The sequence below is a fragment of the Arvicola amphibius genome, chromosome 1 (assembly GCF_903992535.2).
Source record: "Arvicola amphibius chromosome 1, mArvAmp1.2, whole genome shotgun sequence".
Taxonomy (NCBI): domain Eukaryota; kingdom Metazoa; phylum Chordata; class Mammalia; order Rodentia; family Cricetidae; genus Arvicola; species Arvicola amphibius.
In genome coordinates, this window is record NC_052047.1 from 11868344 (window position 1) to 11893294 (window position 24951).

Here is a 24951-nt window from a genome sequence, read left to right on the forward strand (position 1 = left end):
TCAGATCTACTACTGACACGCTTCACCTCCTATTAACGTGCTCCACTGCCTGTATTTTACATACTATTGTACATTTTCTTTTATTTATAATCCCATTTGTGGCACATTGTACTACATGAAAATAATACAAGGAAAAGAATCGGCTGGAAAGAATAAGGGGAAAGAAGAGGATGTAGCCCTAAGCCATGAGCCAATGGCTTGCTCCCTTTCACTGAGACATCTGACGGTATCTGACAAATAATATTCTTTGTAATCCATTATGTTAATTTTTGACCTAGTTGTAAAACAGTGTTCACACCTTGTCTACCTGAACTCGAACATGTTCACTTGTGCTGTTCTAGCGTGTTCGCTGTCCTGAGCGCCCTCACGCAGTGCAGCACCCATGTCCATGCCCTGCCTTGCACTGGTTTATTTTTCTTACATTACACTTCAGCTTTTATCAAATGCCAGGCTGAGAATATTCTTGCCTCAAGACATCTCACTATTATATAAACAAGTAGAGTGATACCCATGAATGGACCATGTCTACAACTTCAAACACGTTTTCAACTTTAAAAAGAATACAAAAAATATCACATCAAAGGTACTGCCTCTATACTACACAGTTCAAAGCTCCAAATATATGCGCAACCCAGACAAGCCACACTATTAAACCAGGGTTTGGCATGCTCTGTGTAAACAGATTTAAGTTGTTGGCCTCTTTCTTCTTTCACAGAAAGTGAGCTTAGGGTTGATTGCCCATAACATTATTGTTCATAACGCTTCAAAATTGGGTATTTATCCAACTGTAAAGGGTTAATAAAGTTGTTTTGCTTCAGGGTTATAACTTAATGTCAAAACTAAACTATTATATAAGTGTATTAAAGCATAACCTTCATAATTTTAACCATTTCTATTAAAGGTTTTGAAATTTATTCTCAATTATTCTGGACTTCATGTTCTAATTATATATCAACAAATTAAATAAATGCACCTTTTAGAATATAAACACAATGGCATTCATATTTTTTAAAATACGTACTTTCTTTTTGTTCTTTTTTGTTTTTTTAGGGAGAGTCTCATTCTGTAACCTTCTCTGTACAGAAACTTGTGATTCTCCTCCATCAACCACCCCAGTGCTGAGAATGCAGGCACATATCAGCATGCCCAGCTCAGGCCATTTTGTAATAACACTGTTTTTTTGTTATAGACTTGATTTAATGTGTGTGTGTGTGTGTGCAGGGACACATGTACATAGGGGCTATGTATGGAGGCCAGAGGTCAGTGCTCAGTGTGTCTTTTAATCATGCTCCACCTTATTTTTTGAAACAGTCTCTTACTGAACCTGGAACTCAAAAATTTGAGAAGAGTAGGTAGCCAGAGCCTGAGGGAGCCTCCCATCTCCAGCTCCTCAGTACTACTGTGTTAAGCTTTGCCACGGGCACTGGGAATCTGAACTCAGGTCATCATGCTTAGGCAGCAAACATTTACCAACTGAGCAAACTCCCAGACCCCTGACTTAACTTGATTTTATAGTGCACAGGTAGGAATCTGTCTAGAGATATAAGAAAACAAAGAGAAAGTACAACTGGCTACAAGAGTAAGCACACACAGTATTACTGTAATCAAAACTGGTTAAACCACACATCACTGGGAAGGCAAGATCTACTACAACTATGAAGTAATACAAAGTTTATACTAGTTCACATGTATTTTCCCACAGATTTAATTCATATATATATATTTTTTTATTAAAAATTTCCATCTCCTCCCTTCCCCCCTCCCCCTCCCCCTCCTTTTCCAGGCCAAAGAGCAGTCAGGGTTCCCTACCCTATGGGAAGTCCAAGGTCCTCTCCGCTCCCCAGAGTTAATTCTTTTATATCTCTCTGGAATGCTGTCAGACAATCAAAAAACAGGGAACAGCATAGAAAAAAAGATAATTAAAAAAACTAAAAAAAATTAAAAGGTTATTAAAAGTGAAAAAAGAAGATAAGAGGAAGAAAGCTAAGTCTGAAAATTAATATAAAAATGTGGAAATTATAACATTATTTTTAATACCAAATACTTTTCAAAAGTATCAGAGATGAGCAACTACAAGTACTGTATAAAGCTAGTTAGATGCCTTACTATATACTATTAACTTCAAGCCAAACTTCTTTCCATCTTTTCTGGACCAGAGGAAGAGGCCCCACTATCCATCCTGGGAATCAAAACAAGGAACAGGGGTAGAGGGGAGAGAAAGAGGAGTCTTTCAGTATTCTGTCTATACAGGATATGCACATGAGGGCTACGGGCAGGGTTCATATATTCCATATATATGGGATATGCACGTGAGGGCTATAAGCAGGATTCACACATTTCATATATATGGGATATGCACGTGAGGGCTACGGGCAGGGTTCATGCATTCCATATATATGGGATATGCACGTGAGGGCTACAGGCATGGTTCATGCATTCCATATATATGGGATATGCACATGGAGGCTATGGTCAGGGTTCACACATTCCATACATATGGGATATGTATGTGAGGGTTACGGTCAGAGTTTACACATTCCATATATATGGGATATACATACAAGAATTATAATCAGGGTTCATGCATTCCATGAAGACAGAGATGTTATCTATTTTAGTGGATATCTCTACTATGTATACACCTGATATACAGTATACATGCAATAGTCAACAAATTAATGAATGAGTCGTGAATCTCTGAGTCATGACTAATACAACCACTTAGTCAAGAGGAACGTATAAATGTATATACAAATGTTCTGCATGCCATCAAAAGTCTACTCTTATCCCCAAAAGGTTTACTGAGGTCAAAAGCCTCTGGACAAAAAGCTTTTCTTCTCAGGGTCACAGTCTTTACTATGAGGAACTATTTGGGGACATATTACTAAGAAAATCCACAATTCTAGGCATTCCTCTGTCAATATTGTTTTTGCTTGTATTTTAACATTTCCCCAAAAAGTCTGGGCATACCCCCCTTACAGGTACTGCAACGTTCACCTTGTTCTAACACCCATAAGAAATACTTTGTTTTGTTAACATCCCAGGCCTGTCTTCCTTAGAGCTGCAATCTGCTGCTCCCTCTCCCAAGATTACCTTCTTTCCCCCATGACTTTCACCTAAATCACACACACACACCATACCACACCACACCACACCACCACATTACACCACCACGCCACCCCTGCTACTTAAGTACACACACACACACACACACACACACACACACACACATACACACACACGTATTTTCTATATTCTCAAGATTTGAAGGCAAACACTTTTGGGTTTATTCACAGTACTATAGCCCAGTTAGGAAGCTGTTAACACTAAAGGTTTTCCAGGATAAGTCTACGTATCTTGTGTAAGAAAGAAACAAACACTGAAGGGCAAAGTATTAAAAGCACCATCAACTCATGTAGGGACCACCAACAAGATTGTTTCATTCATACTAGTATTACTATGCTACTAACCTGAGTTACTAACTCATGGGACAGAAGGAAGGTACACAAGCATGATAAAGGGAGTGAGAGGAAAGGAACAGAGAAGAATAAAGTGTTTTGGATATAATATAATATGTACCACCAACAGAAGCCAGACTTTCAGTGTTTGCACAGTAATTTCTTGCTCAAAGCAAATCCCAGATTTCTCTCTGTTCAGAAAGCTCCATTTGGGGAGGAAAGAAACTAACTAGTGTTAAGGTTTTATAAAGCAATGGATTCCAAGAAATGCATGGTGTTGCATTTACTTCATTTTCTGAAATGCTATGAATAGGAGTTAATTTCTTTTTTAAAAATTTTATTTCATGTGCAGGGGTGTTTTAACTGTGTAAGGGTGTCAGATCCTTTGGAACTGGAGTTACAAACAGCTGTAAGCTGCCATGTGGGTGCTGGGAATTGAACCCAGGTCCTCTGGAAGAGGAGCCAGGACTCTCAGGCTCTGAGCCATCTCTCCAGTCCCTGGGGTTAATTTCTAAGATAACAAGGGATCCTTGGTAGTCTGAGATAAATGAAATACATGTTTCTAATCTTATATGTCAGAAAACAGTACAGTGAGAAATCTCATTAACAATTTCATTTGTGCGGAAAGTCACATTTGTAAAGAATTAAGGAGATAATTATAATAAAAACAACATGACACCGGCATTAAAAAAGGCCAATAGTACAAAATCAAAGACCAAAACATGAATATACATAATCTCTGCCATTTAATATTTCACAAAACGCAAAATAAAAAGTGCTCTGGAGAAACGGAATCATCTTCAGCAAATGGTACTGGGGAAACTGGATATCCATGTGTGGAAGATTAAATTAGACCTATGTCCATCACCCTGCACAAAAACTCTACATGGATCCAAGACCTACACCTGAAGCCTGAGACGGTGAAACTACACATAGATAGTACCCTATACAGCTATAGGGAAGAACTTCCTGAATAGGGCTTCATTTGCCCAAGAATTAAGGCCTAACAAGTGACAAGTTGGACTTCATGAATCTAAAAAGCTTCTGTACAGCTCAAAAACAGTCAACCTGGTGAAGTGAAAGCCCACAGAATGGGAGAGAATTTTTTCCAGCTAAACATCTGAGGACTAATGTCAGAATATAATGAGTACTCAAAACACAAAAAGTCAAAATTCAAATGACAGAGTCAAAAAAAAAATGGGCCTGGGATCTAAACAGAACCCTCAAAAGAAGAAAAAAATTAGCTAAGAAATAGCTCAAAAAATGTTCATCACCCCTAGAAATTAGGAAAATGTAAATCAAAACAACTTAGAGATTTCACTTTACCCTTGTCAGAATGGCAGAGATCAACAGAACGACCAACAAAGAAATGCTGGAGGGGACGCGGGGAAACGGAGCTCTCATTCACTGCTGGAGAAACTGTAAATTGCTAGTGACTCAGTGTAGAAAATCCTCAAAAAGCTAAAAATAAATCTACTGCATGACCAAAGGACTCAACACCCTACTCTATAGATACCTGCTTAGCTATGCTCACTGTCTAACAGCTGGGCTATGGAGACAACCCAAATGTGCTTCAACTGACAAATCGATACTGAAAATGTGGTACATATGCACCATGAACACTAGTCAACTGTAAAGAAAAATTAAATCATGAACTTTGCATTTAGGATGGAACTAGAAAACATCATACTGAGTGAGGTAACCCAGGTCCAGAAAGACAAACATCACATGTTCTCATCTGCTGTCTTACTCTTCTAAATCTTGAAATGTGAGTAACTGAAGAAAACCAGGAAGTAAAAAGGGACCACTGTGGTGGGGTGAGGAGAGCAGCAGAGGACACAAGGGATCTGGCTGGGCAATGTGGAAACTAGGAGCTCTAACTAGGGAGAAGGAAGGACATAAGTACAGAAGATAGTGAACACTAGTGCTGTCTGGAAAACATCATAATGACCAAACTCACGAGTACAAGCGATATGAGGAAACACCAGTTTAAACTCCCTGAGCTGCACTCCACACTACAGTAGAAGACCTAGCTCTCGGGCAGTGTGCACCTGCAGACCCTCTTCAGGCCCTGACAAGAGGCTCCGAGATGGCTGAACTAGTCACACAGTCTCACTTCAGCTATGGAAACAGAATAAAGCCCTTCCACTCACACCCTTTGCCGGTTTAAGATGGAAGTCAAAAACTTTTTCTGTAACAAAACAAAAATTGTTTTAGATTTAGCAGACCACATCGAATCTCTGTCTTTGTATAACCGTCTAAAAGCGTAAAGAGCATTATCAGTTCCCAGGATATATAAAAACAGGCCTCAACCATGACCAACTTTGGTCTACTGGTTGTTCTTGATTACTACCCTGTTTCTATCCAAATGAAGAGCCCCCAAATATGTAGTATGGGATGCTGATGCTGCTAGTATCCTTTATTCTGCACTCATTCTAAATCATATTCTCATTAATATACAGGCTGGGAAAATATAAAGAAAGCACAGCTTCAATATTTCCAACTGTATAATAAAATTAACATCATGAATGAAAACATTATTATACTAACTTGAAATTTTTAAAAGTTTTAATGTTATCTGATAATTATAAAATTTTACTAAATTGTTTTTTAACCAAATAGTAAATAGTTTAATACTGTTGAAATAATTTTGTTGTTATCCTTTTCATCTTTAATGACTTTTTACTAAGGCACAGTTTTGTCTATCAAATCACTTGTGGTTTTCTAATGTAAAATCCAACAATTTCTAGTAAGTTTACCAGAATGTGGACCTGCCTACCATAAGTCAGGGTGAAAGGCCAGCATCACAGTCTGACCTGTTATTCTCATTACTGTAGATGCCTGTTTCATTCTGGGCAATTACTGATCTTTTTCGTTTTAATTTTGCTTCTCTTTAGGTATTTTATATAAATGGTATTATGTATGTGGTTTCTGAATCTGGCTTCTTTCTTGAAACATGATGTTACATTATATTATATATAGCTTGGTTCACCCATATTTTTTATATATATATATATATATATATATATATATATAGTAACAATTTTGTTAACTACAATTTTATTTGATATGTTAGATATTCTATTTTAAAAGATTTATTACAATTTGGGGCTTGTCTTAGAGTTTCTATTGCTGTGATGAAACACCATGAACAAATGCAAGTCGGGAAAGGAGGCTTACACTTCCAGGTTATAGTCCCTCATTGGAGGAAATCAGGGCAGGAACCTGGAGGCAGGAGCTGATGCAGAGACCATGGAAGGGTGCTGTCGACTGGCTAGCTTCCCATGGCTTGTTCAGACTGCTCTCTAATAGAGCACAGGACCATGAGCCCAGGGATAGTACCACCCACAGTGCGTTGGGCCCTCCCCCACCAATCACTAATTAAGAAAATGTGCTATAGCTGGATCTTATGGAGGCATTTTCTGAACTGAGGTTCAGATAATTCTAGCTTGCACCAACCTGACATAAAACTGTCCAGCACAGGCCTGGAGAGATGGGTGAGCAGCTGGGAGCATTTACTCCCTCGTAGAGGACTTGAGTTTGGTTCCCACCTAATTTGTCATAATTGCCTATAACTCCAGTTCCAGGGGATCTGGCATCCTCTTCTGACCCTTTCAGGTTCTTCCATGTACATGGTGTACATACATACACTCAGGGACATGCATATACAAACATACAACAGTTGTCTTTAAGATTTTACTTTTATTTATGTATATGTGTGTTGGTAGATGTATGTGCAAATGTTCAAGAAGACCAGAAAGGGGCAATCTAGGGAGGTGGACACAGTTGTGAGCCACCCTATATGGATGCTGAGAATCAAATCCTCTCGAGCAGCAGGTACTCTAAACCACCGAGCCATTCTCTTTAAGAATAGGACACAGGGGCTGGGGAGATGGCTCAGCGGTTAAGAGCACTGACAGTTCTTCCAGAGGACCTGGGTTCAATTCCCAGCACCCACATGGCAGCTCACAACTGTCTGAAAATGCAGTTCCATGAGATCTGACACCTTCACACCAATGCACATAAAATAAAGTTAAATAAATCATTAAAAAATTTAAAAAAAAGGAATATGACACAACATAATTATTTTGAGGGGGAAGGAGCAGGTGAGACAAGGTTTCTCTGTGCAGCAGCCCTGGCTGTCCTGGAACCCACTCTGTAGGCCGGACTAGCCTTGAACTTAGAGAGATCCGCTTGTCTCTGCCTCCTGAGTAGTGGGATTAAAATCATGAGTCATTGCCTGGTGCAGGAGAATTGTATGTATTCTGTCAATTATGTTTTAAATAAACGCTGATTGGTCGGTAGCCAGGCAGGAAGTATAGGCAGGAAAACCAGACAGGAAGTAGAGGTGGGCAATGAGAACAGGAGTATTCTGGGAAGAAGGAAGCTTTTGCCCCAGTCCTGCCCAGACCACGGAAGAAGCAAGATGTGACCTACTCCGCTGAAAAAGGTACCGAGCCATGTGGCTAACATATACTAGAATAAATGGGCTGGTATACGTTGTAAGAGCTAATACAAAGCCTGAGCTAATGGGTCAATCATCTTATAATTTTATGGAAACCTCTGTGTGATTTTCTTTGGGACTTGCCGGCTGCGGGTACTGGGCAGGACAGAAACCCTCACAAGCAGGACCTCATGTTACAATCGCCACCTGGTGACACATATTCTTAAAAATTTACAACTTAGTTTGGGCATGTGTTTACACTCAAGGAACTACCACTAGTCAAGATAAATAATCACTTCCAAAATTCATTATGTTGCTTTGCCATTCCTACTTCCTGCCCTTCCTCATCTACCTCTATACCCAAGGTCATTTTTTCTATCAAATAAGTTAGCTTACATTTGCTAGAGTTTTATATAAATAAAATCATACAATATATACTCCCTCTTCCCTGGATTCTTCACTCAGCATACATTAGCATATATGGAGTTTATTTATTACTTTTGTTTATATTATCCTGTCAAGGCTATTTATTTAGAATGTTTCTAATTTAGGAATAATATAAACACATTTGCTTCAAAATTTCTAAACATGTTTTCATTTCTCCTGAATACACGGCTAAAAGTTGAATAGCAGAACTGGGATGTAGGAGAAAGTTCAGCTTCTTTACAAATCACCTAATTGCTTGCCAATGAGGTTGCATCATTTTAAAAAAATGAAATTTTCCCACAAAGAGTTCCAGTAGTCCAATCTGCTATGTCCTCACCAACACTTGGTTATGGGTATAGGGAGTAGTCTTATTCATCCAGGAGATGGTAGTGACAGCTCCTTATGTTTTGATTTACACTACACCAGTGACTAAAGACTGTGACTATCATGCCATGTTTGTTTGTCATCTGTCCTATATCCTTTAAGTGTTCAAGTATTTGCCAATGTAAAAACACTGGGCAGTTTACTGAACTTAGGAAGTCATAATTTATAAACAATTTTTACAATCCATAATCAAAAAAGATATAAGAAAGTGTGTAAACAACTCATTTTCAGTTAATTTAAACCACTTAAAGTGAATAAACCATACTTTTTCCAAGAACAGTCACCAAAAAGAGTTGGATATTTGTCTGCAATAAATCAACATCAACCCTCATTTCAAAGCACATACAGTATCTATGAAATTTGGGGTTTCAGTTAAATAATATAGTGAATTAGAGTAGATATTAAATGTTAAACCAACCTTGAATTCCTACAATAACTGCTTGGTCACTCCCATAGTTTAAACAGGGTAATCTCCTTCAAACCTCGTGTAGAAATTGGACTGCCCCTGTGGGAGTGTTGGGCATGGAGACCTGTGAAGTTGTTAGGTGAAGAGAGATGACTGTCTGTCAGGGGTGGATTCATTTTCCAGACAATGTGTTGTTATAAAGCAGGGCACCTTCTCATGTCTTGTCTCTCCAGCACAGCTTGCATACCCTTCCATTCTTCTTCTACAACATGATGTAGCATGAAGCTGTCCCCACACACCAGCACCATACTCTTAGACTTGGCTACCTCTAGAACCATACACTAACAAAAACCTCTACTATTTTTATATCACCCAGTCTCAGGCATTCTGTTATGGCAATAGAAAATGGACTTAGGCAGTCAAAATATTTGTTAAAAATAAGTTAAAACTTTTATGTCTATATTCATAAATGATATTATAGTTTTCTTTGATTTCTAGGCACTTCTCCCTGTTTCAGGTAGGAAGGTCAGTCGTGTCTCTGTTACTCCCTCTTAGAAGTATTCTGCTACCTAGCTATTGTTATTATCACATTGACTCCTTCCTAGCCTAAGTAGAACCTAACCATTATTATCATTTTACAGGAAATGGGGGAAAGGCCCAGAATACAACAAAATATAGGAACCACTGTTGTTTCAAAAGAATGAGATTAGATTTGAACCACAGCAATATGAATCTAAAATCCACTCCACTAATCTTCCACCATATCAAAGCATTTCAGAAGTATTTATAAGATTTTCTTTAAACATATAAACATCTATTTTTTTAAATGTGACAAAAGCTTCCAAAAGAGTCTCACAGTCTAATTCAGAGCCTATATTTTAATACCATGGCATCTCTTAGATAAGAAAAAAAGACAAAAAGAAAGAAAAGAATGAGACACTATGGTTTCTCACACTTTAGAACCTAATAAACTATTAACTACAGAATATACTGAAAATATACCTTAAGAAAAAGGCAGATTTAATCCAGCTAGGAAGAGTTTTATAAGACTATTCTATGATACTCAAAGACAAACAAGAACAGAGATGATGTCACCATTCTAAAATTGTATGTGAAATAGACATTATTATACTATGTAGACAAGGACAATCGAAACACAACCTTGAGAAACTCGCCTAAAGTCTGCCTTACACAGCAGGACAAGTATCAGACAAGTCTCTGCACCTCCAGAAGACTCTCTGGAGTTTTGCATTTGAGCTCTTGTTTGTTTGTGTTTGGATTACAACACTGTCAACCTTAAGAAACAATAAGCACTGCCAAGGGCCTTTGGGAACTAGGAAATTTCAACATCAGAGTCTAGCAGAGCTCAGGGCAAGTAAATGAGAGCTAAGCCTTGAAGACAATGTGCCAAGTGGGACTTCCCAATGGCTGCACAGATCTGCTCTGCTTCCTTTCTAAGGCAAGTGTTCCACTGTAAATGCACAGAGCACTTTGTCTAGATAATCTATAGTGGACGTGGATCAGTTAACGTGGACTACCAACTACTGCCTATGGTGTGAAATTCCTCCTCAGAGTGAAACAAAAGGAGAAAAAGAAAAGCTAAGAGCTAGTCAAATTATTTTAACTCTGTGAGCAGAGCACAGAGACTACATGCTTGAAGATACTGTGAAGACTCAAATACCGACACATTTCACTCATTTTAACTATGTGACTTTGAAAAGGTTTTCAACCTTGTGGCCTTCTGTACTTTTATCTATAAAATGGAGGTGATGGTTTTACCTCTTCTGGGCTTGATTTTCATCTGATACATAGACACCACAATCGCTACATGCAAGGCTCAGGAATTAGTGCAGAAGACAGGGTGAAAGACTGAAGACCCAGAGGAACAGGGAGCGTGCTATGAGACTGTGTCTCCTAGAAACGTAAGAGAAGCTACCTGTGAAGTCTCACCAACATGGCTGTCTAAACATGACCTGCTGAAGAATGACATCAAATAGACATGCTAGCATGGAATGGGAAATGTTCATGAGACCTCAATACCACACAAAGTACTACAGGTAATTAATGCTGAGGGTGAGAGAAACGGTCTTCCCCAGAGAAGAGCACACCAATTGATTATTCAATAACCAAAGAGTCAGCCCTGAAAACATATACATATAAGTAATCATCCTATGGTCTGAGCAGGTTGTAGTTATATATTTAGCAATATACATGCGCTCACACACTTGTATGCACTAGTTTATATACATGCATGTGCACACACACACACACACACACACAAAGAGACCATGAATTTAGAAAAGAGTAGGCGATGGGTCTTCAGGAAGGAAAAGGAAAGGAAAATTATGTAATTATATTATAATCTCAAAAAATTAAAAAAATATTAGAAATAAAGTTCAACAAAAAGATTTAACAAACAAAAGCATTTAGAATAGCACCAGACACTTGGAAAGCATTAAATCTTGTTATCAGTAAAAGACTACTACTCGTATAGTTATTAATAGACACCTTTGGAGATTCTCCAGTACAAAGAACAGTTGCAAATAACATAATAATAACTTTAATGTCCCAAATGCTTATTTATTTAAAAACACAACTCTATAATTCTAACACACCTATATTAATGCCCTAAAATGATATTAGAAACTGACATCCAGCATGTTACACAAGTATGTAAATAACTTTAAAACACTAGACACAATTAACTGAAATAAAGCGAATGTAGACAGAGGCTGCTCCTTCGTTCCCTTGGGTGCCATTATGTAGATGGAGGCTGCTCTTTTTTTTGTGTCGGGCCAGCCAGACACAAATAATCACACAGAAACCATATTGATTACAACACTGTTTGGACAATAGCTTACGCATATTCATGGTTAACTTATATCTGAAATTAACCCACTTTTATTAATCTGTGTATCACCAAGAGATTGTGACCTACTGGTAAAGTTCTGGAATTCCAGCGTCTTTCTCCTTCGGCAGCTACGTGGTGTCTCCCTGATCCCTCCTACTCTCTCTGTATCTCTTCCAGCCTGGCTGTATTCTGCCCTACCATAAGCCAATGTAGCTTTATTCATCACCCAATAAAAGCAACACATATACAGAAGGCCATCCCACATCAAGCAAATTAATCCATTTTGTGGTTTTGTGTGTGTGTGTATGCTCAGCAATCTATAAGTATATATAAGATCCAAGCCTTACAACTCTTAAAAACTTAGACATTAAATGACAAAAAACTTGTATGTTAGAGCAGATAGGTTAGGCAAAAAGCCAGTAAATGCCAGTGATCAGCCCATAACACAGAAGAAATATCTTAAGTTTTCACATTCTGTGTGTGTGTGTGTGTGTGTGTTGTATAAACATAAATACATGTGTGCATGCATGTACCTGTGCTACAGCATGCTCTAGAGGAAGAAACTCTCAAATACCATCAAACTTGGTTAGCTCAATTTACAGAGTATGATTCTTTACTTGTGTATTTGACACCAGTTCAAAGGAAAATTCCAATGTCAGGGATGCTACTTATGGGGCATCTGAACAAAGGAGAGACGCAACTATAACTTACTGTTGCTATTTTGGTGCTGAGAAAGTTCTGCCTTTCTTCATCTACCATAATTTCATGTCCAGTTTTAAATAATTCAACCATTTTTGGGATGTCACGACCAATGGAATCTGGTTGGAAAAATCAGAAAAATCCAAAGTTATTACAGCATCTAAACAATTAGCAAAATTAATGACTGAAATAAATATAAGTTCTATGTGAAAAAACAGCAAATAAGCTGCGGCAGACAAATGTTAGGGAGGTTGCTATGGTCCCCATTTCTAGTTCATGACAGTGGGTGATCTTTTCCCACTGGGTGTGGATGAAGTCTACAACCTGCCTACTAACCAAGCGACAGAATGATACACACAGACTGCATTATATAATAAATACTACAGCGCCGTTCTGGAGGAAACTCTCTTCCTTACCGGCTTTGAAGAAGCTACAATGCTATGTGCTGACATATGAAGAGGACATGGAGCAAGGAATAATGGTGCCCTCGATCCAGCAGCAGCCTGCAAATAACAGACTTCTGCTAACAATCATGTGAGTCTGGAAGACAACTTGGTCAAACTGAAAGGAGAGAATCAACTCCACAGAGCGTCCCTTGACCTCTGCACATTCACATGTGTCTCCCCTCTACATGCACACATACACACGTAACAAACATTCCAACTGTTTTTAATAATAAGAACCCAGAGCCAGCTGGTGGTGGCACACACCTTTAATCCCAGCTTCAGGAGGCAGAGGCAGACGGACCTCGGTGAGTTTGAGGTCAGCCTGGTCTACAGAGCTAGTCCCAGGTCAGGCACCAAAGCTACACAGAGAATTCCTCTCTCAAATAACTACTACTACTACTACTACTACTACTAATAATAATAATAATAATAACAATAACAATAATAATAACAACTAGGAATCAGCTATCAGAGGGTAAAAACTGAGAGATCAGAGAAACAGAGCAGTCAGCCACTAAAGTTCCTACCTCTACCAATGCTCAGACCAAAGGGTGATCCTTTCTCTACAAATTCTTAGACTGTCTCAGACTGAATCCTGCAGATTCTGTCCTCACTCCAGCCAGCCATATTCCTTATCTCCACCTCCCTCATGCTGAGATTAAAAGGTGTGTGCCAGCACTGTCTGGCCTCTGTGTTTAACTAGTGGTTTAGCTCTGCAGTCTCATCTCCAGGCAAGCTTTATTTGTTAGAGTATAAACAAAATATTACTACATACCCACAAACACAATTTTTAAAAGTTTATTATGAAATGTTAAAGTATACAATACTTACCTTGAATTTTAAAAACTTTTAATTGAAAAACCAGGGTAACTTTCATGTAATATATTCTGATCAAGGTTTCCTCTATCTCATCTCTTCCCAGATCCTTTCCATTTCCCTACCCTTCCAATTCCCTTCGCACCAAGAAAACAAACACGCAAATAAAAAATGGCAAACAAGGATAAAAACAAAATGAATAAGCTAACAAACAAACAAAAAAGAAACTAGGAAAAGAGCAGAAAAACATACACATAATAGATACACAAAGAGATACAGACAAACAGACATACAAAACAACTCAAGACCGAAAACCAAACATATAATCAAAAAAATAATAATAATACCTTTGAGTTCATTTTACTGCTGGGCATGCAGCCTGCCCTGAAGTGTGGTTTGTATGTCCAGTAAGACTCCCATGGAGAAACTATTTCTTCCTCTATGAGAGGCTGTTAATTGGAGATAGTTTCTTGGATGGGGATGGTGCCATTGTCTACTTTTGCATCCCAGCACTGGGACCCTGTCTGGTTTGGATTTGTATAGGTCCTGTGCACACTGCCTCAGTAGTGGCGAGTTCATGTGCATCAGTCCTTTCGTGTCTGGAAGACACTGTGTTCTTCGTATCATCTATCACCTATGGCTTTTTTTTTTTTTTGGTTTTTCGAGACAGGGTTTCTCTGTGGCTTTGGAGCCTGTCCTGGAACTAGCTCTTGTAGACCAGGCTGGCCTCGAACTCACAGAGATCCGCCTGCCTCTGCCTCCCAAGTGCTGGGATTAAAGGTGTGCGCCACCACCGCCCGGCCACCTATGGCTCTTAAAATCTTCCTGCCTTCTCTTCTGCATAATTCCCTGAGCCCTGCAGGTGGGTTTGATGGAGATGTCCCATTTGGGACTGTATGTCCCAAGCTCGCTCACTCTGCACATGATCCAGTTGTGGGTCTCTGTATTAGTTCCCATCTGGTGCAGGGGAAGCTTCTTTGATGATGGCGGAAAGAGAAACTGACCTACGGGTACAGCAGAATGCTATTAAGAGTCACTTTATGTCTCCTTTTAATTCTGTCTGATTCTAGTTCATATGTTTTGGGGCTCTGTTTGTAGATGAGTATATACTTTATTATTATTATTATTTTTTTTTTATCCAACTTTTTCTCCAGTATCAGTTCTCACCTTAAAGACTGATTTTGTATGGCATCAATAAAGCCAATGACATTCTCCTAACTCTTTTTAGCTTGATGACCTCATAAACTACCTTTTGATCAGAGAAAGCAGTGCATCTCCAACTGACACATGCACAGCGGGGTCAGACACTGGTGTGCTTTCCACCACCACGTCATGTTCGCCCCTCTGTGCTTCTTACACAGCCACTTTTTTGTTTTAAACAAACAAACAAAAACCATGTCTTTTTTATTCCATATTTAGATTTAAGTTATATGCCTTTTAAACATGTTCTGGAAATTACAAAGATCACCTTTTATAAAATCATAAATTACTTCATGTTTATATATAATATCAATCAGCTAATCTTTTTTTCTTAACATTGTGGTGACTGTCATGTTAAAACCTCATTTACTTTCTATATATTTGTCTTTAAAACAATATTCACTATACTTCATATGACCAAAATTAGATAATCATTCCAGCATTCCAGATTCCTGTTGATCCTGCCTCTTCAACATCCCTTAACAACTTTCTTTTTCTGTCTTCACTGTTATTGCAAAATTTATTCTTTCTCTATTATCTGCACTACAATAGCCTCCCGAATATTCCCCGTTTAGGTTTCTATATCCTCACATGTCTAACCCTGACTTACATGCCTGCAGAGCATTCATTCTAATAAGAAAACCATTATCTCACGATTCTGAACAAGGTTTTCAATGCTTCTCATCTACAAAGAGGATCAAATCTAATCTCTGTGGAATGGTGCAGAGAGAGCCCCATGGCTGGCCCACTGTCTATCACTATCTAACTTCATTAACTACCACTATTTGATAACACTCCACATCCAAATGACAGAAAGTGACTTAAAAACTTCTGGAATATATTCATTCTTGCTTAATGAAACCATTTCTTCTGCCTAGAATATAGTCCACATGTTAGGAAAGAAAATGCCCATTCATGGTTAATGTCTCAACTGCTGTCTTCTTTACATGATTCTAAGAAGTAGGTATTCACTCTCAGAAGTATGTTGTGTATTTCCTACTATCCAGGTGACTTTAATGCTTAAGTTTATTCTTCTGTCTCTTCTGTCAATATGTATTTTCTTTAAAATGTAAACTGTCAGCTGGGTGATAGTAGTGCATGCCCTTAATTTCAGCATTCAGAAGGCAGAAATAAATGGATCTCTGTGAGTTCATGGCTAGCCTGGTGGTCTACAGAGCTAGTTCCAGGATAGTCAGGGCTACACAAAGAAATGCTGTCTCTAAAACAAACAAAAAAATGTAAACTGTCTTTTAATCTTTCAATTTTCAGAACATAGTAAGTACTCAGAAATTACCCATTTATTTAACAAATGGGCTGTAATGGTAGAAATGACATACGTAATGGTAGAAACCACATATAAGTTCCCCTAAAATAATTGTATAAATGAATAGTCACTTTTAGGAATCTTAAGAATTTGGTGTACTACAGTATGAACTTTTTGTATATAGTTGGTGCTAACTCTGTCTACATTATCAAAAAAAATTATTGGGCATTTGTTAGCATATAACACATTTTGTAGATAAGAATTAATGGTCCTGGGAATTGAGTGCACCAAGGCCGGTGGGAGGTCCCCTGTTTCAATAGCCTGCCTGCAGCAAGGTAGGCCCTTTGTCAGTGAGCCGCTTGGCCAGCAAGGACACCTGACTGTCTACCAGAAGATCCATCATTCATTGGGGTGAGTAAATTGAATTCATCGGGGTGAATTGAACTTCTAAAAGAAGACCCAAAGGGGATTATTCAGAGGAAGAAATGGGCAGGCGCCAATTCAAGAATCCCTCCAACAATTTGAAAAACAACATGAAAGCACCAGAACCCAGCGAACTTATAACAGGAGGACTTGAACACACTAATCAAGAAGAAGTAGAAAAAATTGACTTTATGAAAGTAATAGAGTCCCTTAAACAGGAGGTGAAAAACTCCCTTAAGGAAATGGACGAGAAGAATAACAAAAAGTTTGAAGAATTGAGTAAATCCGTAAATGATATCCTAGGAAACCAAGAAAAAACAATCAAACAGATAATGGAAACAGTGCAAAACTTGAAAACTGAAATGGAGGCAAGGAAGAAAACACAAACCAAGGGCCAGCTGGATTTGGAAAATCTATGTAAACGAACAGAGACTACAGAAACAAGCATAACCAACAGAATAAAAGAGATAGAAGAAAGAATCTCAGATTCTGAAGATACCATAGAGAAAATAAATGCACTGATCAAAGAAAACAGCAAATCCAACAAATTCTCATCACAAAACATTCAGGAAATCTGAGACACAATAAAAAGACCAAACCTAAGAATAATAGGCGTAGAAGAAGGAGGAGAATTACAGCTCAATGGTCCAGAAAATATATTTAATAAAATTATAGAAGAAACCTTCCCAAACCTAAAGAAAGATATTCTTATTAAGGTTCAAGAAGCTTACAGAACACCAAATAGACTGATTCAAAAAAAATCATCCCCTCGCCATATTATAATCAAAACACAAAACAGACAGAATAAAGAAAGAATATTAAGAGCTGCAAAGGAAAAAGGTCAAGTAACTTATAAAGGTAAACCTATCAGACTAACACCTGACTTCTCTATGGAAACCATGAAAGCCAGAAGGTCCTGGATAGATGTTTTGCAGAAACTAAGAGACCATGGATGCAAGCCCAGATTACTATACCCAGCCAAGCTTTCGTTCACTATAAATGGAGAAAACAAAATATTCCAAGATAAAAACAAATTTAAACAATACGTAGCCACAAATCCAGCCTTACAGAAAGTAATAGAAGGAAATTCACAAACAAAGGAGTCCAGCATTGCCCAAAATAACTCAGACATCTAGCGACCCTTCACCAGCACATCTCAAAGAAAGGAAACACACAATCTCTACTACCAAATAAAAAATGACAACCGGAGTTAACATCCACTGGTCATTAATATCACTTAATATCAATGGACTCAATTCACCTATAAAAAGGCACAGGCTAAGAGATTGGATATGAAAACAGGATCCAACATTCTGCTGTTTACAAGAAACACACCTCAACCACAAAGACAGACATCTACTCAGAGTAAAGGGTTGGGAAAAGGTTTATCAAGCAAATGGACCTAAGAAACAAGCCGGTGTGGCCATACTAATTTCTAACAAAGTTGACTTCAAACTAAAATCAATCAGAAGAGATGGAAAGGGACACTTTATACTCATTACAGGAAAAATCCATCAGAATGAAGTCTCAATCCTGAATATCTATGCCCCTAATACAAAAACACCCAGTTATGTAAAAGAAACATTACTAGAACTCAAGGCAGCAATCAAACCAAACACACTGATAGTGGGAGACTTCAACACTCCTCTCTCACCAATGGACAGGTCAATCCGACAAAAACCTAACAGAGAATTAAGAGACTTAATAGAGGTAATGAGCCAAATGGACTTAACAGACATCTATAGAACATTCCACCCAAACAGGAAAGAATATACCTTCTTCTCTGCGGCGCATGGAACCTTTTCCAAAATTGACCACATACTCAGTAACAAAGCAAACTTCCACAGTTACAAAAACATATTAGTAACCACCTGCATCTTATCGGATCACCATGGATTAAAATTAGAATTCAACAACAATGCTACCCCAGAAAGCCTACAAACTCATGGAAACTGAACAGTCAAATACTGAACCACACCTGGGTCAAGGAAGAAATAAAGAAATTAAAGTCTTCCTTGAATTTAATGAAAATAAAGACACAACATACTCAAACCTATGGAACACTATGAAAGCAGTGCTAAGAGAAAAATTCATAGCACTAAGTGCCCACTTAAAAAAAAAACGGAGAAAGCACACACTGGAGACTTAACAGCACACCTGAAAGCTCTAGAAAAGAAAGAAGCAGACTCACCTAGGAGGAGTAGAAGACTGGAAATTATCAAACTGAGGGCTGAAATCAACAAAATAGAAACACAGAAAACAATCCAAAGAATCAATGAAACAAAAAGCTGGTTCTTGGAGAAAATCAACAAGATTAACAAACCCCTAGCCAAACTAATCAAACAGCAGAGAGAGAACACACAAATTAATAAGATTAGAAATGAAAAGGGGGACATAACCACAGACACAGAGGAAATTCATAGAATCATTAGATCTTACTACAAAAGCCTGTATGCCACAAAATTGGAAAATGTAAAAGAAATGGACACCTTTTTAGATAAGTACCATATACCAAAGTTAAACCAGGACCAGGTGAACAATCTAAATACTCCTGTAGGTCGCGAAGAATTAAAAACTGTTATCAGAAACCTCCCTATCAAAAAAAGCCCAGGACCAGATGGTTTCAATGCAGAATTCTACCAGAACTTTCAAGAAGACCTATATACCTATACTCCTTAATGTATTTCATAATATAGAAACAGAACAGTCATTGCCAAATTCCTTTTATGAAGCTACAATTACCCTGATACCTAAACCACACAAAGACTCAACCAAGAAAGAGAATTACAGGCCAATCTCACTCATGAACATCGATGCAAAAATTCTCAATAAAATACTGGCAAACAGAATCCAAGAACACATTAGAAAAATTATCCACTATGATCAAGTAGGCTTCATCCCAGAGATGCAGGGCTGGTTCAACATATGAAAATCTATCAATGTAATCCATCATATAAATAAACTGAAGGATAAAAACCATATGATCATCTCATTAGATGCTGAAAAAGCATTTGACAAAATTCAACACCCCTTTATGATAAAGGTCTTGGAGCGATTAAGGATACAAGGGTCATTCCTAAATATAATAAAGGCTATTTACAGCAAGCCGACAGCTAACATCAAGTTAAATTGAGAGAAACTCAAGGCCATCCCACTAAATTCAGGAACACGACAAGGCTGTCCACTCTCTCTTTATCTCTTCAATATAGTGCTTGAAGTTCTAGCAATAGCAATAAGACAACACAAGGGGATCAAGGGGATTCGAATTGGAAAGGAAGAAGTTAAACTTTCGTTATTTGCAGATGACATGATAGTGTACATAAGCGACCCGAAAAACTCCACCAAAGAACTCCTACAGCTGATAAACTCCTTTAGTATCGTGGCGGGATACACGATCAACTCCAAAAAATCAGTCGCCCTCCTATATACAAAGGATAAGGAAGCAGAGAAAGAAATCAGAGAAGCATCACCTTTCACGATAGCCACAAATAGCATAAAATATCTTGGGGTAACTCTAACCAAGGAAGTGAAAGACCTATTTGACAAGAACTTTAAGTCTTTGAAGAAAGAAATTGAAGAGGATACCAGAAAATGGAAGGATCACCCTTGCTCGTGGATTGGGAGGATCAACATAGTTAAAAATGGCAATTCTACCAAAAGCAATCTATAGATTCAATGCAATCCCCTTAAAGGTCCAATCAAAATTCTTCACAGATATTGAGAGGACAATAATCAACTTTATATGGAAAAACAAGAAACCCAGGATAGCCAAAACAATCTTATACAATAAAGGAACTTCTGGAAGCATTACCATCCCTGACTTCAAACTCTATTACAGAGCTACAGTATTGAAAACAGCTTGGTACTGGCATAAAAATAGAGAAGTCGACCAATGGAATTGAATAGAAGACCCGGATCTTAACCCACAAACCTATGAACACCTGATTTTCGATAAAGGAGCTAAAAGCACACAATGGAAAAAAGAGGGCATCTTCAACAAATGGTGCTGGCATAACTGGATGTCAACCTGTAGAAGAATGAAAGTAGATCCGTATCTATCACCATGCACAAAACTCAAGTCCAAATGGATTAAAGACCTCAATATCAATCTGAACACACTGAACCTGTTAGAGGAGAAAATGGGAAGTACTCTACAACATTTGGGCACAGGAGACCGCTTCCTACATATAGCCCCAGCAGCACAGACATTAAGGGCAACATTGAATAAATGGGACCTCCTGAAGCTGAGCAGCTTCTTTAAAGCAAAGGACACTGTCACTAAGACAAAAAGGCAGCCTACTGACTGGGAAAAGATCTTCACCAACCCCGCAACAGACAAAGGTCTGATCTCCAAAATATATAAGGAACTCAAGAGACTAGACTTTAAAATGCTAATGAACCCAATTAAAAAATGGGGCACTGAACTGAACAGAGAATTCTCAACAGAAGAAGTTCGAATGGCCAAAAGACACTTAAGGGCATGCTCAACCTCCTTAGCAATCAGGGAAATGCAAATCAAAACAACGTTGAGATACCATCTTACACCTGTCAGATTGGCTAAAATCAAAAACACCAATGATAGCCTTTGCTGGAGAGGTTGTGGAATAAGGGGTACACTCATCCATTGCTGGTGGGAATGCAAACTTGTGCAACCGCTTTGGAAAGCAGTGTGGAGGTTTCTCAGGAAATTTGGGATCAACCTACCCCAGGACCCAGCAATCCCACTCTTGGGAATTTACCCAAGAGATGCCCAATCATATTACATAAGCATTTGTTCAACTATGTTTATAGCAGCATTATTTATAATAGCCAGAACCTGGAAACAACCTAGATGCCCTTCAGTGGAAGAATGGATGAAGAAAGTGTGGAATATATACATATTAGAGTACTACTCGGCGGTAAAAAACAATGACATCTTGAATTTTGCATGCAAATGGATGGAAATAGAAAACACCATCCTGAGTGAGGTAACCCAGGCCCAAAAAGATGAACATGGGATGTACTCACTCATAATTGGTTTCTAGCCATAAATAAAAGACATCGAGCCTATAATTTGTAAAAAATCCTAGAGAAGCTAAATAAGAAGGTGAATCCAAAGAAAAACATATAGTTATCCTCCTGGATATTGGAAGTAGACAAGATTGCCGGACAAAAAAATGGGAACTTGGGGGTGGGGTGGGATGGGGGAATGGGGGGTTGGGGAGAGAAAAGTGTGAAGTGGAGGATGGGAAGAGCTTGGGGGAATAGGATGGTTGGGATATAGGAAGGGTGGATATGGGAACAAGGAATTATATATCTTAATTAAGGGAGCCATTCTAGGGTTGGCAGAGATTGAATCTAGAGGGGTTCCCAGGTGTCCAGGAAGACGCCCCCAGCTAGTTCCTTGGGCAGCTGAGGAGAGGGTGCCAGAAATGTCCAGATCCTATTGCCATACTCATGAATATCTTGCATATCACCATAGAACCTTCACCTGGCGTTGGATGGAGAAAATGACAGAGCCCCACATAGGAGCACAAGACTGAGCTCCCAAGGTCCTGATGAGGAGCAAAAGGAGGGAGATCATGAGCAAGGAAGTCAGGACCGTGAGGGGTGCGTTCACCCACTAAGACGGTGGGACAGATCTAACGGGAGACCACCAAGTCCAGTTGGAATGGGACTGATGGAACAGGGGACCAAACCGGACTCTCTGAATGTGGCTGACGGTGGAGGAGGACTGAGAAACCAAGGACAATGGCGATGAGCTTGAACTCTACAGCATGGACGGACTCACTGTGAGCCTTGTCAGTTTGGTTGCTCACCTTCCTGGACTTAGGGGGAGTTGGGAGGACCTTGGACTTAACATAGTGAAGGGAACCCTGATGGCTCTTTGTCTTGGAGAGGGAGGGAGTGGGGTATGGGTGGAAGGGAGGGGAAGGAAGGGGGAGGAGGAGGGGAGGAGATAGAAATTTTTAATAAAAAAATGAGGAAAAAAAAGGAGAAAAAAAGAAAAAAAAAGAATTAATGGTCCTCCGTGATTTGCTGCCTTCACGTCCTTGTCATAGAGTCACTGAAGTCCACAGGGACAGAGCCAAGGCTGAGAGGTGTGCACTCACTAGTACTCTATCCTGTTTCAGATTGCCGTGGCTTTGATTTCTTCTATTGACATGCACTTGCTCTTCACTTTCCTCCCTGCCTTCCTCTCCCTCTAACACTCTCTACTGCTTCCATAATAAGCATGATTCAGACTTTCATTCTAAATGTATTTTTTTTCCTTTACCACAGAAAACAAGGCAGGTAGGCAAGAAAGAAAAGGGAAGAAAGAAAAGAAAAGAAAAGAAAAGAAAAGAAAAGAAAAGAAAAGAAAGAAGCTAGTTAGAATTGAACATGCTGAAATTTTAGAAAATGGTGAAGACTAAAAACTGACATTAGAATCTGGGGAAGCAACGACCTGTGACTATAACTGGGAGCACTATTTCAGATAACTGTGAGAGAGGTGACTGGAAGCAAGAATAATACTTGGTAAGAAGTGGAAGCAGCAAATCACTAAAGGCCACTATTTCAAAAACTGGTATAAAGACAAAGAACTGAGACTGTACGGCAAGGGTAGCTCAACCAAAGGAAGTCTTGAAAGGCAGGGAAGTGTTCTCTGTCTGACAAGACAAATCTAGGTGTGGTTAAGTGCTGATGTTAAGCTGGTTTGTCTAACTGCTCCATGACATCAAAGACTTCCCCTCCTTGTTCAAAGCCACCACATCCAGTGGGCATAACCAGGTGCTCAGTTAGTATAAACACAATTATATTTTAAATATGTAAATTACCCATGGTTCAGTGGAGTTATTAACTCTGTATCTTCTTTCAACTGAATCTTGCATTAAATGGTCATTAGTTGCAAACATTTTGTTGAGACTATCCTTAGCCAGATACCATTCTAGGCCATATGACAATAATAACAGCTAACATGAAGGTATCTTTCCTTTAATAGTAGAAATTGAACACATACTACAGAAGAAAAAGGAGGAGAAAGAGAAAAAGTTGTTGCTGCTGGGTGTGCTAAGTTCTAAAAAGAATACAAAGACTCAATAATGAAAAGTCTGTAGATAATAGAAAGTTGAGAGCAATTATTTTTCACTGGATGGTCATGGTACTCCTGTTCAAATGATATCTGAATAAGAAAGTGTGCCAAGAAAAGAAGCAAAGAATACTGCAGAAAGACAGACAGGCAGGCAGGCAGGCAGGCAGAGAGACAGACAGACAGACAGACAGACAGACAGACAGACACACACACACACACACACACACACACCACACACACACAAAATAAATCCAAGATGCAAGAAAGTAAAGAAAGAACTCAGTATGTGCATATGTGAGAAACAGCACAGCAGACCCTAGGGTTGAAATAAAGAAACAAAACAAAGCTCATGTCAGGATTATCCACAAGGCACTCATAATTAATCTATGATTATAACAGTATTTAATCATTAATGGATTTTTTACATATGAATAGTTTTTAAACTAGTATGGGTGTAGAAAACAGTTTTTGCATTTTTCCTCCTATAAACTAAGAGTTCAATTTCAGTAATAGAAGCAATACTTGAAAGCACAAAATGCTATTTTAAGACTTGAACAGTACTTTAAAATAACTGTAATGTTTATGAGTCTTACACCTGATACAACCACCTCTGTGGTGGTTTGAAAGAAAATGGCCCCCAACGGCCTTATAAGAAGGTATAGCTTTGTTGGAGTAGGCGTGGCCTTGTTAGAGAAAGCATGTCACTGGGAAGGCGAGTTTTGAGGTCTCACACATGCTCAAGCCACACCCAATGTCTTAGACCACTTTCTGTTGCCTGTGAGTCAAGATGGAAGAACTCTCAGCTCCTTTGCTAGCTCATGTCTGCCTGCATGCTACCTTGCTTCCCACCGTGACAAAATGGATTAAACCTCTAAAACTGTAAGCCACCCCCAATTAAACGAGAGTAACCATGGTCATTCACAGCAAAGAAAACCCTAACAAACACAGATGCTGCTATCAGGGACTGGGGCATTGCTGTGATAGGCCTGATCATGTTTTTGTTTGGAGGAATTTAGTGGATTAAAAGCATTAAGCACTGCTATACTAGTAGAAGCACTGAAGACAATGGCTCTAATAATGGTT

At 38.7% G+C, this 24951-nt stretch overlaps 1 protein-coding gene across 1 annotated transcript in view; it reads right to left on the bottom strand.

Moving 5' to 3' along the window:
• The window catches only part of Mrpl1 (mitochondrial ribosomal protein L1), a 65680-nt gene that overhangs the window by 11911 nt on the left and 28818 nt on the right, over positions 1-24951 (bottom strand). Inside the window, exon 7 of the mRNA XM_038317707.1 lies at positions 12681-12787. Within this exon, the coding sequence (XP_038173635.1) occupies positions 12681-12787 (107 nt within the window). The remainder of the gene's footprint in view (positions 1-12680; positions 12788-24951) is intronic.